A 19,762-nucleotide genomic window follows, 5' to 3' on the forward strand; every position below is an offset into this window, starting at 1 on the left:
AAAGAACCATGGAAATAAGACAGCACTATATGGACAATATGATGCAGGCGTCAGACACTTGTTTTAATTTAAATCATGATTTTATTTTTATTAATACAATATTTTCATTAATACAATGTTTTATGTAACTTTGTCTTTTTTTTTCTCATTTTGGCAAAATCCTTCCCGAGGTGACAGGTCCCAGCATGTAATAAGCTTATTTGCTGTACAAATAAACTTGCGCTGCACAGTGCTATACTAAATCCTATACAAATAACCCTGCCTTGCCTTGACTAACACTGATGTTGTCCCAGTGGCAACGGGGCATATAGGGCTGTAAGATGGAGGAATGGCTCCAACCAACCCCGGCGATGACAGCATCAGTCTCAGTCCAGAGGAGGGCAGTCCTGGGACCAGCCAAAATATTGCACCATCATACCCTCCCAGGCCTCTGGTGGAAGGCCCCAGTGTGAGGACGAAAGATGACCACCCACTGGAAGGGTGAAACAGGAAATGTCTTTTGAAAACGCTATATCATCCTTTTTTGTATGCTGTATTTGTATATATTTCTTTTATCTTTTGTATTACGCTGACTTACCTGTCCACCAAGAGTCACTACCTGCTATTAAAAGTGCATTAGTGATGTTTCCACAGAGACCTTATTTCCTACATTATTCATACATTGAGTTAGAGACACATTTTTGTTAAAACATATCTGCATGAAGATAATCATTCGTAAAAGTGACGGATGACCTAAATGAATTAATAACAAGGGAAAGGGAGAGAGAGAGAGAGAGAGAGAGAGAGAGAGAGAGAGAGAGAGAGAGAGAGAGAGAGAGAGAGAGAGAGAATGAGACAAAGAAACACAGAGAGAGAGATTGACACGTATGTATCTAGTTACAATCTCTATCACAGACACTGGAACCCTGATGGCATTCCTGAGTCTGCACTGGCCGAGCAGGCAAACTAATCCCCACTGAAACCTCATCCTTTGATTTTAATATTTTAAGAGTGATGAGAATTCGGTTTCTCACAATACAAGTAGCTTTCTAGTCACTGTTTTTCCCCACTACTAAAACAGCAGCGCACACAGACACACAGGTAATATGGCTTTTTTAAAAAATTTTGCACACTTTTTTGATTCGCAGTGTTATTAACCTGTGTTATTGATGTCATTTTTCCATGTAGAGCCACCTGCTAAGGAACTGATTGCTATATTAGTGAAGTGTGACGAGTTTTCTCATCATTTCAACTCGTCCTTGACCCTTCCAGTTCTTCCAGTTATTTAACTCTCAAACAGAAACTGGTTTTGCAGTGCACATGTGAGTTTGTGGTTTATTTTCTACAGCATCGAAGGGGGCTGCTTCTGTCTCTCTGCGTCTCTGTCTGGCTTTCTGCTGTCGGCGTCTCTCCCCTGCTTCCTTCATTGTTTCCGTTTTAAAGAACTCTTGTGCAGCTTCAACTTTATTCAATTCCACGAGCAAATCTTTGTATTGTTTTCTTTGGAAGAAGATAATAGTAATTCAGTGTGTTGCTGTTATACCTTTGCTTTCTTTCTGTGCTAAGCCTAACACAGAGGCAGACAGACACAGGGACAGACAGAACCCACGCCGCACACAGGGGGCCGTCATGTACGTAAGCTCAGGTGCAGAAAACACCACCCTGTCTCTGAACTTCATGGGGAGGAAGTTACGAAATCACATGGTTGCCCCAGCTGCTAAGCAACGTGAGTGCACGTTTTACTCAAACAAGCACACACACACACACACACACACACACACACCCCTTATGTATCATTAGGTAACAACTGGGAAATTGATATTTCATCAGCTGTGTGCAACAGGGTTGCCCGTGTGTCACATACATGTCTCACTCTCTCACCCTTCCAGACGCAGGTCTGGGAGTTTGAGGGTGTGGTGCGTCACTTTCACTAGGAGTGCTCTCTTCTGTACTGAGCCTGATGTGGTCAGTTCTGGAATCTGCTGGGGCCACTCCTCCAGTTTAGCCTCAAATGCCCTGGGACAACCTCGGCATTAACCTTCCACATTCTCTATATTTTGTCTCTGGTATTTATCCAACTTTACACATTTTTATCCCTTTGGATGATTTCATCATTTGGTACTGCTGTTTATTACTACTACATCTTATATGCTATTTTGATCTACTGTCAGTGACTAATTATGGGTTGTGCCTTTACAAGCAAGACCTATTGATCCAGCAGACCTGTTTGGCCTATAATAGTTAGTAAGATAAGTTAGTGAGATAAGATGTAACGTGCCTGTCCAAAATCAGATGCTTGCAGATAAATGATATGGCCTTATTGCAGGACCACGCAGTGGAGCAGATCGCAAAACTCAAGGAATGGAGTAGCTTGAATGTGGAGAAAACAGTCAGAATAAAAAAACCAGAAAGACTATCCAAAATCCAGGCAAAAGAATCCAATAGGGGCAGGCAGAAATCAGAAACGAGATATACAAAGTCAGGGTTCGGTATGCAGAAAGGTAATCCAAAATAACGCTCGGTAAGCATAGAAGATGAGAGGCGATACTTCGCAGTATCCTAATCTTTGAAACAGGCTTAAATTACCAAGTACACAGGGGAGGTCAATATTCTGCTGATGACAATCTGATGTGAAATTCATGATTGGTGGAGTGCTGGGTTGGGTGACGAACTGCCTGCTGGGTGTTGTAGTGTGATGAGGAATCGGGCGACATCACATAAGATAACTGAGGCTAGGTAGTGGCTAGGTCGCAGCGTTTGTGGTAAGACTTTCAAACTGACAGATGCCAACATGACATTATCCATTTCATCATCTTCTTGGCATTTTAGAGCCATAAAAAAAAATGTCTCTTTTACCACACCGAGTCACCGTAAATTGGTTTTAATTTGCGCTCGAGACTGAGTGTCACACGCTTTTTCCAAACAGATGCACTTTCAATAGTTTGCTGAAGAGGTGTGTGTTCATTGGAGGGATGAAAGAGTGTGTCGCGCTGTGACGGTTCCTTGCAGGAGCATGGGACGCCGCCAACGCGTCCCAGAACGAGGAGGGGACGGGGCCCTCCTCCGGAGCGGTGCGGGCGGCGCCGCCAGCGTGCGTGCGGGTGGAGCTGCCAGGCAGTGTGCCGGACCTGAGGGAGGAGTTGCAACACCCCGGACCCTGCAACATGCACAGCACTCGCCTGGACCAGGACGCTGACGCAGGTGAGCCAAATCAGTAAACGTGGCTTGAAAATGGAAACCTGCTCACTTGCCTGCACTAACACGCCAGTGAATTTAACAAAGGTTGCACTGAGCTGGTATCTGACATTAAACCTACCTGATCCAGTAAGGAAAATCGACCGCTGTCTAAAAAGAACCGGCTATAGTATACTACACTTTTCTTGGTTACAATAAATTGACTTACCACAGTTGTGCATCACTTGTATTACTCGTATTTCGAATTACCATAGCCTTAACACACACACACACACACACACACACACGTTCGTTCATGTGTTTTCTTTCTCCCTTTTTTCCCCCTTATAAGTTGGACGCTCTTGGATGAAAGTAGCATCATGAGAACATTACAGGCTCTAGAAGGAATGGGGGATGGGAATGTTTGCTCCTCGAGCAAACCAAGCTTCCTCTGTCTTCAGACTTCCCTATAATTGCTGGCTAACTAGTCGAAAAGTTTAAAATACTAAACAAGTCATTTTCCAAAACACGCGAAAAAAAAAAAAAAGCATTTGCTTGAATGGACAATGAATTATGTTAAATGCAAAAATGTTTCAGTAATGATATTTAAATAGCACAATATGGAAAGTACAAACTGTTACTGTATGTTGACAAACTCCTGAATTTTTTTCCCACATTATTTAGAACTGTTTTAACTGACTATAACATGTTTATGTACGGATTATATCTAAACTAGTAGTAAATGTGGATTCAAATAAAATAATTAACAATATACAAATAAGAGTATTGATCATGTATTTTCATTCTAATAAAAAAAAATATAAATGCAGGTAGGTAAAGGGACTTTTCTTTTGGGATAATTCCTAATGTCTGTACCTACTATCACCTTATGATATTTAAAGAAAAATATCATGTCTACATCAGCAGACGTTATTGAGATACTGCAATTTACTTGCCAATGTGTAGAAAACAGGCAGGTTAGATTAGATTACATTACATTACATTAGAGTAACTCATTTCAAATCAGGTAAGTGTTTAAAAAAAAGCAAAGCAGAAATGCAGTTTCCTGCAGTATACCCCAGGGGTACCCCCAGGGAAACTACCTGTGTGAACTTTCATGCAATAGTATGAGACTGGAAAATTTGTGGAATCAGATGGGGTTTCATTTGGGGAGTCAGTTATTTATAATTTGGTGCTTCCTCCAGCAGATGCACACAGAATGCATGCCATCAGTCACACTGGGTCCTGCAATAATATTTTAATAACCACAGTTATGATACTTTATAGCAGTAGATGGCTGAGGTTGCTATTAGTTACCAAATTGACATTCTTAGTAGAGCTGAGGTTAGTGGAGAAGAAGACCATAACTCCGATTTGTTTATATTGCTGTATACCCAACCCTTTTAGGGTACTACTATGGACTAAATTACATGTGCTTTTTGTATATGCCTTCATGATTTAAAGACACATAGTTTGTGTAGGTATCCTTGAGTAAAGAGGAATACGAAGACATGGGAATGTGATCTATATATTCGACCATATGTCTTGTTTCTTTCAACCGAACATTTAGAATTACTGTGAAGGTTGCTACATCACTTGTACTATAAAACCTTGTAAAAAAAAAACACCACCACCACAAAACAAGAACTTAAATTTTCGGACGCAAAAGAATTATAAACAAATGCATCAACGTGCAACGTATGACTCAAATATGATCCATATATTAAATTATGGATATTTTTTGTATTACACTGTATTTCCAGTGCATAATATGTTGTTTGGATTTTTAATAAGTTTCTTTGATTTTAAAAACAACACGAACTATGTTTAATATGTGGAGGTGCTTGGAAACGCACTGGTGTGTCGTGGCTAAGGAAGGGAAGACCTAAGTGGAGCAGCTTTAAGCGGTGGATCAGTGCAGATCGCAGGGCTTTAGCCAAAGGTACCACAGTCAAAGCATAAGCGCTTTCTTCAGACCTTGTGTAATTATGACTGGTAGCATATCTGTGGACTGTTTTAAACACCGATTTAATGATGTAATTCCCAGAATCAAACACGGCATGTGTCAGCTCGGCAAGAGACAGGGAGGACGAAGCTCCGTTGGATGTGGAGATTTTCATCCCTTACGATTCTGCCAAACTGTGCATAACCCAAGTATGGAGATCGTTACCGTGGACTTATGTAGACAAATGTAGGCAGCAGAATGTAGGAGGAGTGTCTACTCCACAGTACCTATACCACCACCTAACAAAAATACATGCAAGAATATATATGAGATTAATCATCAACAAATCATTGCTGTCAGTAAACAAAACGTCTGTGCAGTGAAATTATACATTTACTTGATAAATATTTCAGAATGCATTAAAATAGGAGCATGACAGTATTATACCAACAAACTGGGTAATATATTATTTAAGTGTAAAAAATATTTTATGGACTTGGTTCAAGATATCAGGATATTCAAGCGATGTCATAGTTACATATAAATTATTTCATATTCTCTTGAATCTCTGTTTTCAAATTACTGAATTACTCATAATGTAGGAAGGTCAGTGTTAGGATGTGGAACACACGGGTTATTGTTGGAGAGCGTCCCTGGAACAAGGCAGTGAAACGCGTGACTGTATTTCTTTCTGTTGCCCAGAGGTGACAGTGTTCTATGTGTCTTTGTGTTTGGCTTAAGAAAAATAAGGTCAGGCTAAATCAGTTTTTAAGATAGTGGATGAAAGAAACCAGACTCAGAGTTTGCTTGTTTTAACAAGAATCTTGCAGGATTCCCAGAGAAATGAGAGGGAAAAAATCCATATAATCATGTGAGGAAGTATAGGAACAGAGTGTAAACAGGACAAAACTGGAAGTGCTTTAATTAGGAAAATATACTTATTTGGAATAGCAGCAAACACGTACAAGCTGTTGCACATGAATTATAAATTAAAACGTGTCTGTTGCCAACGTTAGGCACAGTGCAGTCCATAAAATGTGAAAGTCTTCAAAGAAATCTCAAAATATAATAGTGTCTAAAAAACCCCAAATAATATTTAAAGAACTAAAATGCAAAAACAATATATTAGGCAATTTGGAAAGTAGTGTTATGCTAAGTTATGCTTAAGAAAGTAATGCTAATGCTATGTCCTATGCACAGGAAGCAAAAATCTATACAGTACTTCACATGCATTTTGACAGGGCAACGCATATGCAAATTAATATTCCTGTGTCACACTGCTGACAGTGTTGAAGAGCTCCACGTCTAAATTGAGCACTCCCAGTTACAGTTAGTCTTCTACTCTGGTGACATACTGCGAGGCCTTTCAGGCTTGTTAAAGCTGAAGAAAGGAACTTGTTGTGAGGAACAAACAGTCTGTTTGGAATTTGACTCCTGGAATTTCATCAGTCGCCTTAGTGCTTCCCATACTTGAACACTCCTGATGACACACATCTACTTATCACACATCACATATCCCAGGGATGATGTGGGTTGAAGTGGATGTGTGTGTGATCATAAAGGACATAACGCAGTGTAGTTCAGACATTACTCAGGGCCAGTGTGGGGGGTACTATTACACAATGTCTCTGCCCCTGTACCAGATCACTGACGACATGGTGGCCATGAAGTCTAGGCATCTAGAGATGGTTCGGGAGCTGGAGGAGAACTTCCTCATTGCATCCCATGAGAACCAGGTAAGTGTGAGGTCTTATAATGAAGTGTGAGCAGCAGACTGCAAGGTCTTAAAGATGATCCATCCTGGGACATCATGCAGGAGGGTTACGCATCAGCAAGCAAGGTTGAACAACACTCCGTGTTTGGGAATTGGAATCTAGATACATGCAAGAACTAATACGAGTACTAGTGTTATGACTATTGTTATTACTAACAAAGCTACTTTAAATGAGAATGTAAGTATATGGTTTAGGCAATGAAAAAGCCAAAACTGAACCCTATATCTGCTGTTTTTAGTGAACTGTTAAACTTCATGGTTCTGTACATTTTAATTTTAGGTGAGCTTGTAAATCAACTTTGACTCAGGATTCACTATAAATGTTAACACAGTTATCTTCACCCCCCTAAAACGTTAAAAATTAATCATGAATGTTTCTACATTTGTTGGCTCATTATGATGAACACTTTTAGGGAGATTGGCCACACGAATGTGTATGTTTGCGTGACTACAGCATGTCTGCTTGCATTTGAGCAGGAAAAAGCGGTGATCAGAACCCGAACCCATTACCAGAACAAGCTAAGTGCTCTGAAGAGGGTCCTGCATATCTACCAGGAGATGGTGGAAAGGAGACATGCACTGTGGAAGGATAAGATCAGGGTGTGTTCAAAGACGACTTCTTTTTGTGTGTTTTTTCAACTGTGTTTCGATCTCCTTTTTTTAAAAGGCAGAGCAACAACACATGTAAACAAACAAAGAAGGAGTTTCAAGACAAAGCCAACCAAAGGCCTATAATTAATAGTACATGCCCTTTTAAAAATATTAAAGACTCAGACATGTGTAAAGCTGTTGTAAAAAGCACTATATAAATATATTTGACTTTGACTTTCCCAGCACATGGAGTTTAATGTCTTATTGCAGAACTCCAGACTGTAGCATGACGTTACTCTGCCTTGTGATTCACCTCAGAGTCTTCAGTGCGCAAACGAGAGGCTGCAGTATGAGCAGAGGGCTCTGCAAGAGCGCAGCAGACAGGACTCCGCAGCCTGGGACAGAGAGAAGGTATCACCACCAGCAGCGCCTGCCCCGCCACGCCCCATCGTCCTCCCTACCCCTGTGCCAGTGGACGACTGCCTGCTTAGGGTTACAAAGAGGCAGGGGAAAAAAGGAGACACACACCACATGACACCTGTTTTGGACACCACTACAGTATACACCACATGACACCTGTTTTGGACACCACTATAGTATACACCACTACAGTATACACCACATGACACCTGTTTTGGACACCACTACAGTATACACCACATGACACCTGTTTTGGACACCACTACAGTATACACCACATGACACCTGTTTTGGACACCACTATACTATACACCACATGACACCTGTTTTGGACACCACTACAGTATACACCACATGACACCTGTTTTGGACACCACTACAGTATACACCACATGACACCTGTTTTGGACACCACTACAGTATACACCACATGACACCTGTTTTGGACACCACTACAGTATACACCACATGACACCTGTTTTGGACACCACTACAGTATACACCTCATGACACCTGTTTTGGACACCACTACAGTATAAACCACATGACACCTGTTTTGGACACCACTACAGTATACACCACATGACACCTGTTTTGGACACCACTACAGTATACACCTCATGACACCTGTTTTGGACACCACTATAGTATACAACACATGACACCTGTTTTGGACAGCAACAAGAACTTATGCTTAGTGTTGGTCTCCACTTGCTTTTACATGTGGTGCGCATGCTGCACAATGTCCAGGCACCAGTGCCGTATCATTCATCAGGAGCATTATGAGAAAGCTCAGAGCGTATTTATAAATGTGCCTGAAGACATGGCCTTTATAAAACTGAAGCAAACCAAAGGCATCTTCTCTTGTTCATGATTCACAGAGCAAGATGATGGAGCTCTTCTCCACTCGCTTAGATCTTCTCCAACACCACCAGTCATCCAGTGAGTGCCTCACTAAAATTACGTGTGATAATACCACTGTATTGTCAATCATTATCATGCAATTTCTTTTGATTTGCAAATAATACTTTGACATTTTGTGCAGTCTTGCAGTTTAATTGTAAAGAGCAACTGTCAAAATAAATCAAAATGACATTGGATTTATATAAGAAAATATTTTGTAATCAGATTCATGTTTTAAATCCCTGTGCTGTGGAAGCGATGAGTTGAGAGATATTTCCCTAACATGGACACAGCTGGTTTACAATTAGCCTCCATCTGTGAATCATTTACCTTTGCTGAATAAAAGGCCTCCATAATTAATGCAAATCTGAAAATGAAGAACAAATAACATTCTAAGGAAATTAGTTTATATGTATCTCCAAGTGCAAAACTGGGATATCCCAGTGAGCGGTGATGAATCAACTGTAATCATAGGCAAAGCGTCCCTCAAAACTGTCAGAACAAGAATGGCACTTGTGTAGAAGTGACAGAGAAGATAACAAGAAGGTTGAAGGAGCTACAGAGCTCAGTGGCTAAGACTAGACTGAACGTTCACCAGTTGAAAATGTGGGATTAGGCTTTGTGTTCACATGAGACAAAAATGGAGGTTTTTTTGGCCAATATTCAAAATCCAAAGTGCTAATTTAGTCTTGAGGCTAAATTTCTTGCCCTGGCGTGGCTGAAGGAAGCTGGAGCTGACCTCAGTGGGGTGCTTGTTAGCCCTGCAGGAGCTGCAGATGGCAAGGGTGGAGATGAGCCAGGTACAGGAGCTGCTGCAGAACCTCCAGGAGCCCAAAGAAACTGCGGAAGCAAAGGTATGGGAGTGTAGCCCTCCTTCTCTTCATATGACTCAGTCCACTGAATGCATCGCACTGGATGTGCTGATAACTATACCATCATCAGACTGTCCATGACTGGAAGCAACTAACATCATAACAGTATTGTGCCAAAGAACAATTACCCATCATTGCCTTGTTAAACAACATCCATTGAACTAAAAGGAACAGACACCTGACATTCAAAAATGTTAGGGCCACTATATATATAGGTAATCATGCACCCCCAACCCACAGGATGGGAGTAACACAGACAGTCCACTAGAGGGAGCCAAAGCCCGTCTGGAGGTTCTGAGAGAGAGTCTGCATAAGAGAGAACGGGAGATCTCCATGCTGACGGAGAGAGGAGGACACAGAACCATCACACAGTCCCCATATGCTTACCTCCTCGCTGCTGTAGCACACCAGGTCAGAGGAGACCACCTCGGCAGTCAGCAAGAGAAGAAAAAACAGAGCGTCACTCCCCTAATTTGTATTATTCTGCAGATCTTTTTAACACTGTTGTTAATTTATTAATTATTAATTAATTAATTAATTAATTCATTGTTTTTGTTCCTGTTGTTTGGTTGTCTGTATTGATGATTATTTTGTGGCTTGTGCTCCAGGCCCATGTTGTCTACACAGAGGTGACTGAAGCGAAGCAGCAGTTTGACCAGATGGCAGTGGACAACATCAAGGCTCTGGCTGAGGCTAGAGAGAGCGCAGGCCCTGCACTGGGGGAAGCCTGCACCCAGGAGAGCTGTTCTGAGGGGCAGCCAGCAGAACGAACACCACAGCGGTAAAACAAACGTGCATATATGTATATGGACAGCGGTGTAGAAACGACAAAAAAAAATATGATGAAACAAAAGACAATGAACCGAATGGAAGATGATATGTGCCATAACAGGAAGGACCAATCAGACGTCAGCGAGGCTGATCACATGACTCAGGAGAGGCTGCAGAAGCAGGAGGTCATCCAGGTGGCTCTGGAGTGCATTAGAGCAGGGGTCACACCCACCCTCACTGGTAAACACAAACAAACAAGAAAACAAACACGAGACATTGCCTTTGCAAATAAACTCGTGTCACCGGAAAATTGCTGGCACCATCTTGAAGGGCTAAATGTTGCTAACCCACATGCAGGGCCTGTAAATGAAGGCGATTTGGCAGTGCTGGATGAGACTATCAAAGTAAGGACACACAGGCACACACATGCACATTCACATGCAGAGAATGCCTCCACACACCAAGCAGCCTTTTACACGGTGGTGAAAAACTCCAACTCCATTTCAAACACAAGTTTCACCTGATGATAACCTGATGTTCATAGAATATTGGAAATTATTCAGGAAATCCAGCAAACAGCAATGTGCAGTAGAAAGTAAATTATACACTTTACTTTTTAAAAAGCAATATTAATGAGAATACATGAACTGATACATATATGAATACATATCATATATAATTTTTTATATTTAATTTTAATGTTTGTTTAATTTTGTTGTTCAACCAAAATGTGTTCAATGTGATAACAAGCAGTAGTTGGATGTGTTTAAAGTATCAGGCATATTCTGATTGACACTTGAAAATGTGCTGCAAGTTTTCATGGTAAACGGTCCTTTCACAGCTGTTTGTACTTTTAACGAGTGAAAGTACAAATGAAAATGACCAGAAACTAAGCGTAACTTATTTAGTAAATGTAAAACTTCAAGTCATTGTTTTAAAAATGTTGTTTTCTGGAAGCTTCTCAGCATACGCGGGACCCGCTCCACCCATCGAGGTTTTGTTATAAATTAGCACATTTCTATATGACTGTTGATTATGAGCCCATTTGGTCCTGTGCTCTGCAGACCTTCGAGGAGAGTTTCAGAAAGATCGACTTCCTGAACTACGATGCCGGGAAGAGTGTGGGCCAGCAGTTACTGCTGCTGCAAGCCGAGGTCAGAACAGCCAGCTAGGGTTTACGCCACAGGCAAATGTCCACTTTCATTTTTGCTTTCAGAAAAGATGCTGTTGGGTCCCAAAAAAGCTTCAGGAGATGTCTTAGCACTACACACAGCAGAAGTTCCAGAACTGAAATCACTCTTTTACCTCTTTCAATTTCATTTCTGTGAGCCCTCTAACATGTTCATTCAGGACTGGGCATTTGGCTTTAAGTACTTGTTATCTCCCTTTGCTAACATGTGCATGAAACTCATGAAGGCCTTGTCATTTAGCTCGAGATTTTACATTCGATACATTAAAATGTCCAGTGCAGACAACAGTGGATATCCAGGCACTCTGTTCCCGTTGACAGTGTAATATAGTCAAATCCCCAACAAATCTGAGCACAGATCAGATGCATGAATGGATTAATGCTAATATTGAATCACTACTAACCGTAGCTGGGGGGAGGGGGAGGGGTGCTTGAACGATAATGAATGGGGGGGATTTCATGTCGCTGCACCTTTCATGCCCAGCTAAAGCAGGTCAAAGAAGAAAACAGGAAGACGGTGGAGCACTACACTGCAGAGCGGACCCTGAGGAAGAAGTACTACAACATGGTGGAAGACATGAAAGGCACCTGCACATGCTATCAGTGCACATATCATCCAGACATTCAGTATAACATGTGGGGAACCAAAGGAGATGAGCAAATTTGTTTGAACAGGAAGCAAGCTCGCATTGTAATATGAACTATAATAACCTTGATGATTTTGAAATCAGCTATAAGAAGTGTTCCAAAATTGCCTTTTTTGTAGCAGCTCTCTGTGAGCAGCAGGGCAAGTGCATTACAGCTGTGTCCTAAATGCAGACTTGACTGTTGTTATAAGTGAAGTATTTTGATGTGGATGGGTGTGGTTCAAGAATGAGGTCATATGCGTGTACTGTGAGCAGGTAAGATCCGGGTGTTGTGCCGTATACGGCCTCTGACCCGGCCAGAGCTGGCCAGGGGTACCAGCACCATCGTGTCATGCTTGGACGATTACTCGGTGATTCTCGAAACTCCACGGGGCCCTCGGGAATTTCAGTTTGACAGGATCTTCTCCATGGACAGCACACAAGAAGAGGTGTTTCAGGAGTCCAGCAGGTAGGGGGGCAAACGCCGTCACGCAAACACAAGCTGGTTGTGCACTGTGAGGGACCACAGATGGTTCTGGTAGTCTGCTTAATTCTTCAAACAGACATTTCTCTACTTTCTTTTAAGGCTGATTCAGTCAGCAATGGATGGTTTCAATGTGTGCATCTTTGCTTATGGCCAGACCGGGTCTGGGAAGACCTTTACTATGGTGGGTGACAAAGATCTTAAAAACCCTGGAATCATCCCCAGAACCTTCAGCAAGATCTTTGAAATCATTCAGGAGAATGAGATTAAATTTGAGTTCAAGGTATTTGACCTATTTGTAAGGTATTTGTAATCTAAGTTTAACTTAATACAACAATGGATGTCAGAGTATTATCAACAGGGTTGTTATTCCCTTCTCTCCCCTACCCTATGTCTTGATTGTCTTGATGTTGTCTACCCATATCCTGTAAAGCAGAGGTTCTCAGTCTACCACCTGATCACCTGACTCAGATGCATTGGAAGATATAACGGAACACAAATCTGGCTTTGAGGACTAGACTGGGAACCTCTGCTGCTTTGTGTTGCACATCTAATCATGAAAGAAATATCAAGGAAGTAGTCATTATCTTTCCCTCTCCTCTCCCTATATCTCCTCGCATGGCCCTTCCAACCCCAGGTGTCAGCCTCCATGCTGGAGCTGTACAACGACCGGCTGCAGGACCTGTTTGTGAGCCCAGCCGAGGCGCTGGCTAAGCGCGTTGAAATTAAGAAGGACAAAAAGGGGCTGGTGTTTGCCCAGGGAGCAGAGATGAAGCATGCGGCCAGCTCCGGCGAGCTCTTCGCCCTCTTCGAGCTGGGCTGTGCCAACCGCCACATAGCCGCCACCAGTATGTTCCTGTCTTCCCTTTAAAGCGGATTGGGTTTAGGTGGGATTAGGTGGTGTTAGGGTGGAAACACTGGTCCCTGGCCCTCAATGAACAAGGATTAGATATCTCTGCTGTACTGTGTTTTGACTGGCCTTGGCTGGCTACTGTGTTGTGCTATGACTCTGTTGGCTGGTAACTGTGTTGTGCTATGACTCTGTTGGCTGGCTACTGTGTTGTGCTATGACTCTGTTGGCTGGCTACTGTGTTGTGCTATGACACTGTTGGCTGGCTACTGTGTTGTGCTATGACTCTGCTGGCTGGCTACTGTGTTGTGCTATGACTCTGTTGGCTGGCTACTGTGTTGTGCTATGACTCTGTTGGCTGGCTACTGTGTTGTGCTATGACTCTGCTGGCTGGCTACTGTGTTGTGCTATGACTCTGCTGGCTGGCTACTGTGTTGTGCTATGACTCTGTTGGCTGGCTACTGTGTTGTGCTATGACTCTGTTGGCTGGCTACTGTGTTGTGCTATGACTCTGTTGGCTGGCTACTGTGTTGTGCTATGACTCTGTTGGCTGGCTACTGTGTTGTGCTATGACTCTGTTGGCTGGCTACTGTGTTGTGCTATGACTCTGTTGGCTGGTAACTGTGTTGTGCTATGACCGTGCTGGCTGGTAACTGCTGCATTCTGGTCTCGGCTGCCCTACAGAGATGAACGTGGAGAGCTCTCGCTCTCACCTGATCATCAGTATCATGCTGGAGAGCCGTAACCTGACCAATGGCAGCATGAGCTTCGGGAAGCTGAACCTCGTCGACCTGGCGGGCAGCGAGAGAGCGGCTAGGACGGGCGCCAGGGATGATCAGCTCAAGGTCCCCTTTGTGCTTATGGAATTTGAGGAGTTGTTAAGAATGGACAATGAAGTCCAAAGACAGATGTTAATCCAAGGTGCACACCTTAAGGTCCTGAGATTGGATACTGTCTTCAAGTAAACAACACCTATAAAACAATTATAAACATAGATCAATAGGAACTATAATAGAAGTGATACCACCCTTTGCTTGCCTGAACGAAAAGAAGGTGTGCAGCTTTGACTTAAGGGCTGTTATACTTTCAACCAATAATTTACTCCATATTCAGCATGTGTAAGTATACACAGTATACCTGTGTTTATGTGTGTTTGGCCATTTGTACTTTGTGCATATTTGCAGGAGGCTAACTCTATCAACAAGTCTCTGAGTGCACTGGGTGACGTGATCTCTGCCCTCGCCATGGATCAGACCCACGTGCCGTACCGCAACAACAAGCTGACCCAGCTCATGCAGGACTCACTGGGTGGCAATGCCAAAACTCTCATGTTCCTCAACATCTCACCTTCTGACTGTAACCTGGATGAGACCCTAACATCACTCATGTGAGATGTGCATGGGCGTGTACACAGATCCACACGCATTCAGATCCTTTTACTTGATGCACATGTTGTGTTCTGAATGGATATAATCGCCCTGAATCCACACTTAATCACTCATAATGGCAAAGTGGAATCATGCATTTAGAAAGCCCTGAAATCTTCAGGTCTAACCACAGATGTTCGATGAGATTTAAGTCTCGGATTTGGCTTGGCCACTCAAGAACATTCAGAGATTTGCTCCAAAGTCACTCTGGTGTTGTTCTGGCTGTATGCTTCAGGTCATTGTCATGCTGAAAGGTGAACTGGCAGCCCAGTGTGAGTTTGGCTTTCATTCATCCCACTTTTCTCCCTGTACAGACATAGTGCTTGCTATTCTACCTGAAGAGCTCAATTTTCATCACATCAATCTTTTTCCACATGTTTGCAGAGTCCTTTACATGCCATTTAGCAGGCTGTCATATTCCTTTTAATTAACAGCGCCTACTGTCTTGCCATTCTGCCATAAAGGCCTGTAGAGTGCTGAAGTGGCTTTCCATCCTATAGCTTCTCAAATCTCTGCACAGGACTTTTGGAGGTCCATTAGGCTTGGAGGCCTTGGATCTCGCTTACCTTCCTGACCAAGGCTTCTCTGGCCCGGATGCCCAATTTGGCCAGACGGCCAACTCTAGGAAGATTCATGGTCATACCAAGCTTCTTCTCTTCAAAAATAATTGAGGCCAAAATCCTGAATATTGTTTTATTTCCATGCCTTCATATATATATATAAATATACACACACACACACACACACACACACACACACACACACACACACACACCTTGCCACAGTTTGTTTGCAAAGATCCATACAGTTCCTTAAACTTCATGACTTGACAATACATTGTAAATTGTGAGCTTTTTATAGACCTGGATGTGCGCCTTTCCATACGCTGTCCAGTCAAATGAAATTACAACAGGTGGAGTCAGTTTGAGTTCTACACACCCCAAGAATAATTAAAGCAATCACATTACCACAATCTGGAATGCCTTAGCAAAAAGTATATTTTCACTTCATCATTATGGATGATAAAGTGTAGATTGATGGGTAAAAATGGCAATTATATCAATTAACAAACACTTAGTAAGAATACGACACAGGAGTATTTTAGGTGTCCCTGATGCTTTTTAAACCAAGGGCAGTAGTAGCTCTTTTCAAATGAGAAGACACTTTTGGTAATAGGGTATTTCACTGTTTCATGAAGCATATTGTTGCTATTTACATTGTTTTTTGGCCCAATTAGAAAACCTAAAGATATACCAAGATATATTTTTTAAAGTGCTTAGAATGTTGCTAAACAAAAGTAAAGCCTACTGAACACATGTAGCATGGAGCATGTTTTTCTTATTCATGGAGCATGTTTTTCTTACAATGAGAAGTTGTTGTGACATGGATGCGTTTCTTCAACCAGATATGCCTCCCGAGTGAAGGCCATAACAAACCACGCCCAGAGGAACACAGAGAGCAAAGAAATCGCTCAACTCAAAGAGGTCACAGTTCAGCTAGTGAACTCTGCTTTGCCAGTATTTTTGAAGTGTTTCTATTTTTTGTTTAAAAATGTTAACCTATTGTCTCCTTCACTTTGCTTTTAGATGGTTCTGAGACTGAAGTCAGGACAACCAGTGGAAGAGGAAGACATCTGAAAGAAACACTGACACACACACACACACACTTATGTGCTCACACACACACACTAGTGCTCACACACACACACTAGTGCTCACATACACTCTGGCTTGGCAGCATGAAACCCCAAGAAACCTGGTCATAATATAATAATTATATAATAATATAACAATAATATATTAGAATAATTATATTGCTTTTCAGTATAATTCCTGCTTTTCAAAGTTGCCATGGTTAGCCTGTCCCTAGTGTCTCTGTCACCATGGCAACCCTTTCTTGTGTACTTGTTTACTTCCTGGTTTCTTTTGCATGTGCTTCCTTGTTTTGGTTCCATTCCTTATTTTCGTTTTCTCCTCCCTGCATGAGTTTCACCTGTGTCTTGTTTAGTTCTCGTTAGCTTGTGTATTTAATCCCCATGCTTGTCGTAGTGTGTGGCTGGTCATTGTTAGTCCGAGCCTCTGGTGGTGCTTTGCTCGTGTAGTTTGTGTGACTTTAGATTTAACCATAAAAAATCTCACTCTTTTCTGGGTTTGCATCTGCCTCATGTTTGTTCCACATTACAGCTTTTTGTATACATTCAATATTATATTATTGTATGAATTATTGCTTTTTTTCTGAATTACAAGGATTTACAACACAGTCAACAAAATCAATCTAATCTGTGTCCATGTGTAGTTTGTTTCAATGTCCATTAATTTGTTTTGAGAGTGTGTGTTTTGAGTGTGTGTAGGTAATTTTAATCTTCCAAAAAACAAAAAAACCCTCAAAACAAAAATTACTTAATTACAATCTGAGTAAATTAACTTGTGACGTAAACTTGAACTGACGTGCTCTTTATTATTCATGATAATTGCCTGTAACAAAGTTATCTGAGAATAAACTCTGAAATGTGAGTCTTAATGTCCAGAAGCCTTCCAGTGGTCTCCAGGACCGTTAATGCACAGCGCTGTTCCTCGGGAGCTGTGGACATATTAGTAGGGAGATATAGTGATGACGATCAGGTGTCTCCCATCAGTAAACAGGTTGTCACGGGCCACGCCCCCTCCACGAGTCACGTGGTAAGGTCTGCCGTATGCAGGGGGGTTCACCCATGTTTGTAGCCACACCCCCGTGAAGGCACGCACCTGTACGGGGTTACGTGTTAATGTGTCTGTCTATTTAAACCACCGTCAGTGCGTGCCTCACTGTTGGTTATTGTTTGTCTGCGTGTTACTGTCTGAAGTTGTATGTTTGTATTCAGGTTACTGTCTATCCATTGTATGTTTGTCTAGCCTATGTTAATCGTTAACACAAGTGTCTTTATGTTCGCCATAACTGTTATGTGTGAGTGCCACCATTGTCTATATGTTTGTGTCATTAAACGTTTCACCACGTTGAAAGAGTCTGTACGTCCTGCTCCATGCCCTGCGGCACTCGGGCATCGTTACACGGGTGATTTTGATCAGGATAAATGACCGGTACTTCCCTCCTCTAAGGTGAGTATCTTCTTCTCGGAGTTGGCCCAGGCTACCGTGACATAACTACTGTGTATATGGCGTGTACACTGAATAAAATAATTACACTGAGTAACACTGAAGAAAAGAATTACTTTGAACTAAATACAAAGTAAATGTTTATAGCTATAAATGTAAATAGTTTCGTACTAGTGGTAATTGGTTCTCTCACACATGACAGTACTTTCAACGCAGGACATGTGTGATGTTTTTATTAATCTCTTGGTATATTCTGGACTAAATCTTTGGAAACTTTATGGGATAAAAAAAAGCACAAAGCAGAACGGAACGCTCAGGGATAGGATTGTGACCCCTCTTAATGTGAGACTCTGGGAGTGCAGAACAGAGGGGCCAGAGAAGGAACAGGAGCAGAGACCGATGGACTCTTCTGATCTCTGCTGAAGAGCACGCAGGCAAAACCTCCCCAAAGAGGCATTTCACTGCAAACAACCTGCCTACGTGGAGGACTGAATCAAACTGATAGTGCTAGTAGAGCTGGCAAAGCACAGACAGGAAGACAGACAGGATGAATGATCAGCAAAAGAAGGTGCAAAACGTATGGCTTAAATAGTAAGGCTAAAGAAACAAACTAGGAACAGCTGGAAACTATAAAGGGAGGAGAGCAGGGCCTATAGAAACAAAATGAACACACAAATAAAGGCAGGTAACCAGGGCAATGCTCAGGGATGAGACCGTGATACAAAATCTGGTGGGTAGCTGAATGGACTCAGGTACTACCCCGAAGAGTGCTGTGAATGGACTCAATATGTTATGCTTGTAAGAAGAAAACCAGATGCTCATGGATTTTAAAATAATGTTCTGTATTAATTGCAGTTCATGTTTTAAAAAGTGTAATTCCAAAATATCATGAAAAACAGTTCATTAATCCAAAAGGTGCAAAGGTAACAGGCAACCTAACAAAAGGGTCAAAAACACAAACCAGGTCAAAAAACAAAACAATAACACAATGATAAACCACCAAAACAGATGGAAATACTTCACAATGAAAATAATACAAGTCCAGACTTGAATACTTTTGAATAATGAGAGACAAGTGAAAACAGTTCCATACTCAGGTGATGTAGAATGGCTTAGAAGATTCTGATTGGGTGAAGGTGATGATGCACGTATGGGGAGTCCTTCCAATGGCTCATAGGAAATTGCATCCTTACCACTAACCACTGTAGGCTGCAGATGACTGACAGGTGGCAGCAGTAGGCATGTCACAATAAGAGTATAGGGCGGTGCAAAAAAGGGCAGGGCAGGTTAAAAGAACCTTGAAGCAAAAATGTGAAATCGGAAAACCTTTCAGAACTGTGCCATTAAGGCTGTTTTTGTTGCTTCAGGGGTGTTCACACACCAGCAGGTCTATCCTGGACTGTTCTGTAACAGGTGCTACTGCTGTTTGGCTGGCTGGCTTGGGGAGTTTGTGGGAGGCCCTGTTTATGACACTAAGCCTATTTGTGTTACCATATATTTCAGTCAGTAGAGGGCGCTCATACACCCTAAGATGCCAGAGTTGGGATCGTGAGAGTTGGTAGAAAAAAACAGAGGGAAGCGTATTAGAGCAGTAAGAAAGAGACTGCTCTAACAAGAGAGTGATAGCAAGCTTAGTGATGTACTAATACCTGATTGGTGGTTGTT

At 42.1% G+C, this 19,762-nt stretch overlaps 1 protein-coding gene across 1 annotated transcript; it reads left to right on the plus strand.

The window, feature by feature from the left end:
• The first annotated feature begins 903 nt into the window (after nucleotides 1-903).
• kifl (kinesin family-like) lies at nucleotides 904-17,885 on the plus strand. Its single transcript, XM_081699860.1, has 23 exons — nucleotides 904-1,080; nucleotides 1,168-1,301; nucleotides 1,546-1,705; nucleotides 2,989-3,180; nucleotides 5,201-5,307; nucleotides 6,742-6,834; nucleotides 7,350-7,472; nucleotides 7,782-7,874; nucleotides 8,765-8,825; nucleotides 9,546-9,640; nucleotides 9,899-10,069; nucleotides 10,267-10,439; nucleotides 10,551-10,669; nucleotides 10,760-10,833; nucleotides 11,494-11,583; nucleotides 12,103-12,202; nucleotides 12,521-12,713; nucleotides 12,831-13,011; nucleotides 13,366-13,576; nucleotides 14,263-14,423; nucleotides 14,763-14,965; nucleotides 16,411-16,489; nucleotides 16,592-17,885. Exons 3-23 carry the CDS (start codon nucleotides 1,609-1,611, stop codon nucleotides 16,640-16,642), a joined length of 2,667 nt encoding a protein of 888 aa, XP_081555986.1. The 5' UTR covers nucleotides 904-1,080; nucleotides 1,168-1,301; nucleotides 1,546-1,608; the 3' UTR covers nucleotides 16,643-17,885.
• Nucleotides 17,886-19,762: the final 1,877 nt, after the last annotated feature.

This window comes from Electrophorus electricus, chromosome 1 (assembly GCF_041902795.1).
Source record: "Electrophorus electricus isolate QZ-2024a chromosome 1, ASM4190279v1, whole genome shotgun sequence".
Classification (NCBI taxonomy): Eukaryota; Metazoa; Chordata; class Actinopteri; order Gymnotiformes; family Gymnotidae; genus Electrophorus; species Electrophorus electricus.

Bases quoted from the DNA above. Each gene is read 5' to 3' on its own strand.
- kifl (XM_081699860.1), top strand. From the start codon at position 1,609: ATGTACGTAAGCTCAGGTGCAGAAAACACCACCCTGTCTCTGAACTTC. The intron at 7,473-7,781 runs GTGTGTTCAAAG...GATTCACCTCAG, and splicing joins TGTGGAAGGATAAGATCAGG to AGTCTTCAGTGCGCAAACGA. The intron at 14,966-16,410 runs GTGAGATGTGCA...TTCTTCAACCAG, and splicing joins GAGACCCTAACATCACTCAT to ATATGCCTCCCGAGTGAAGG.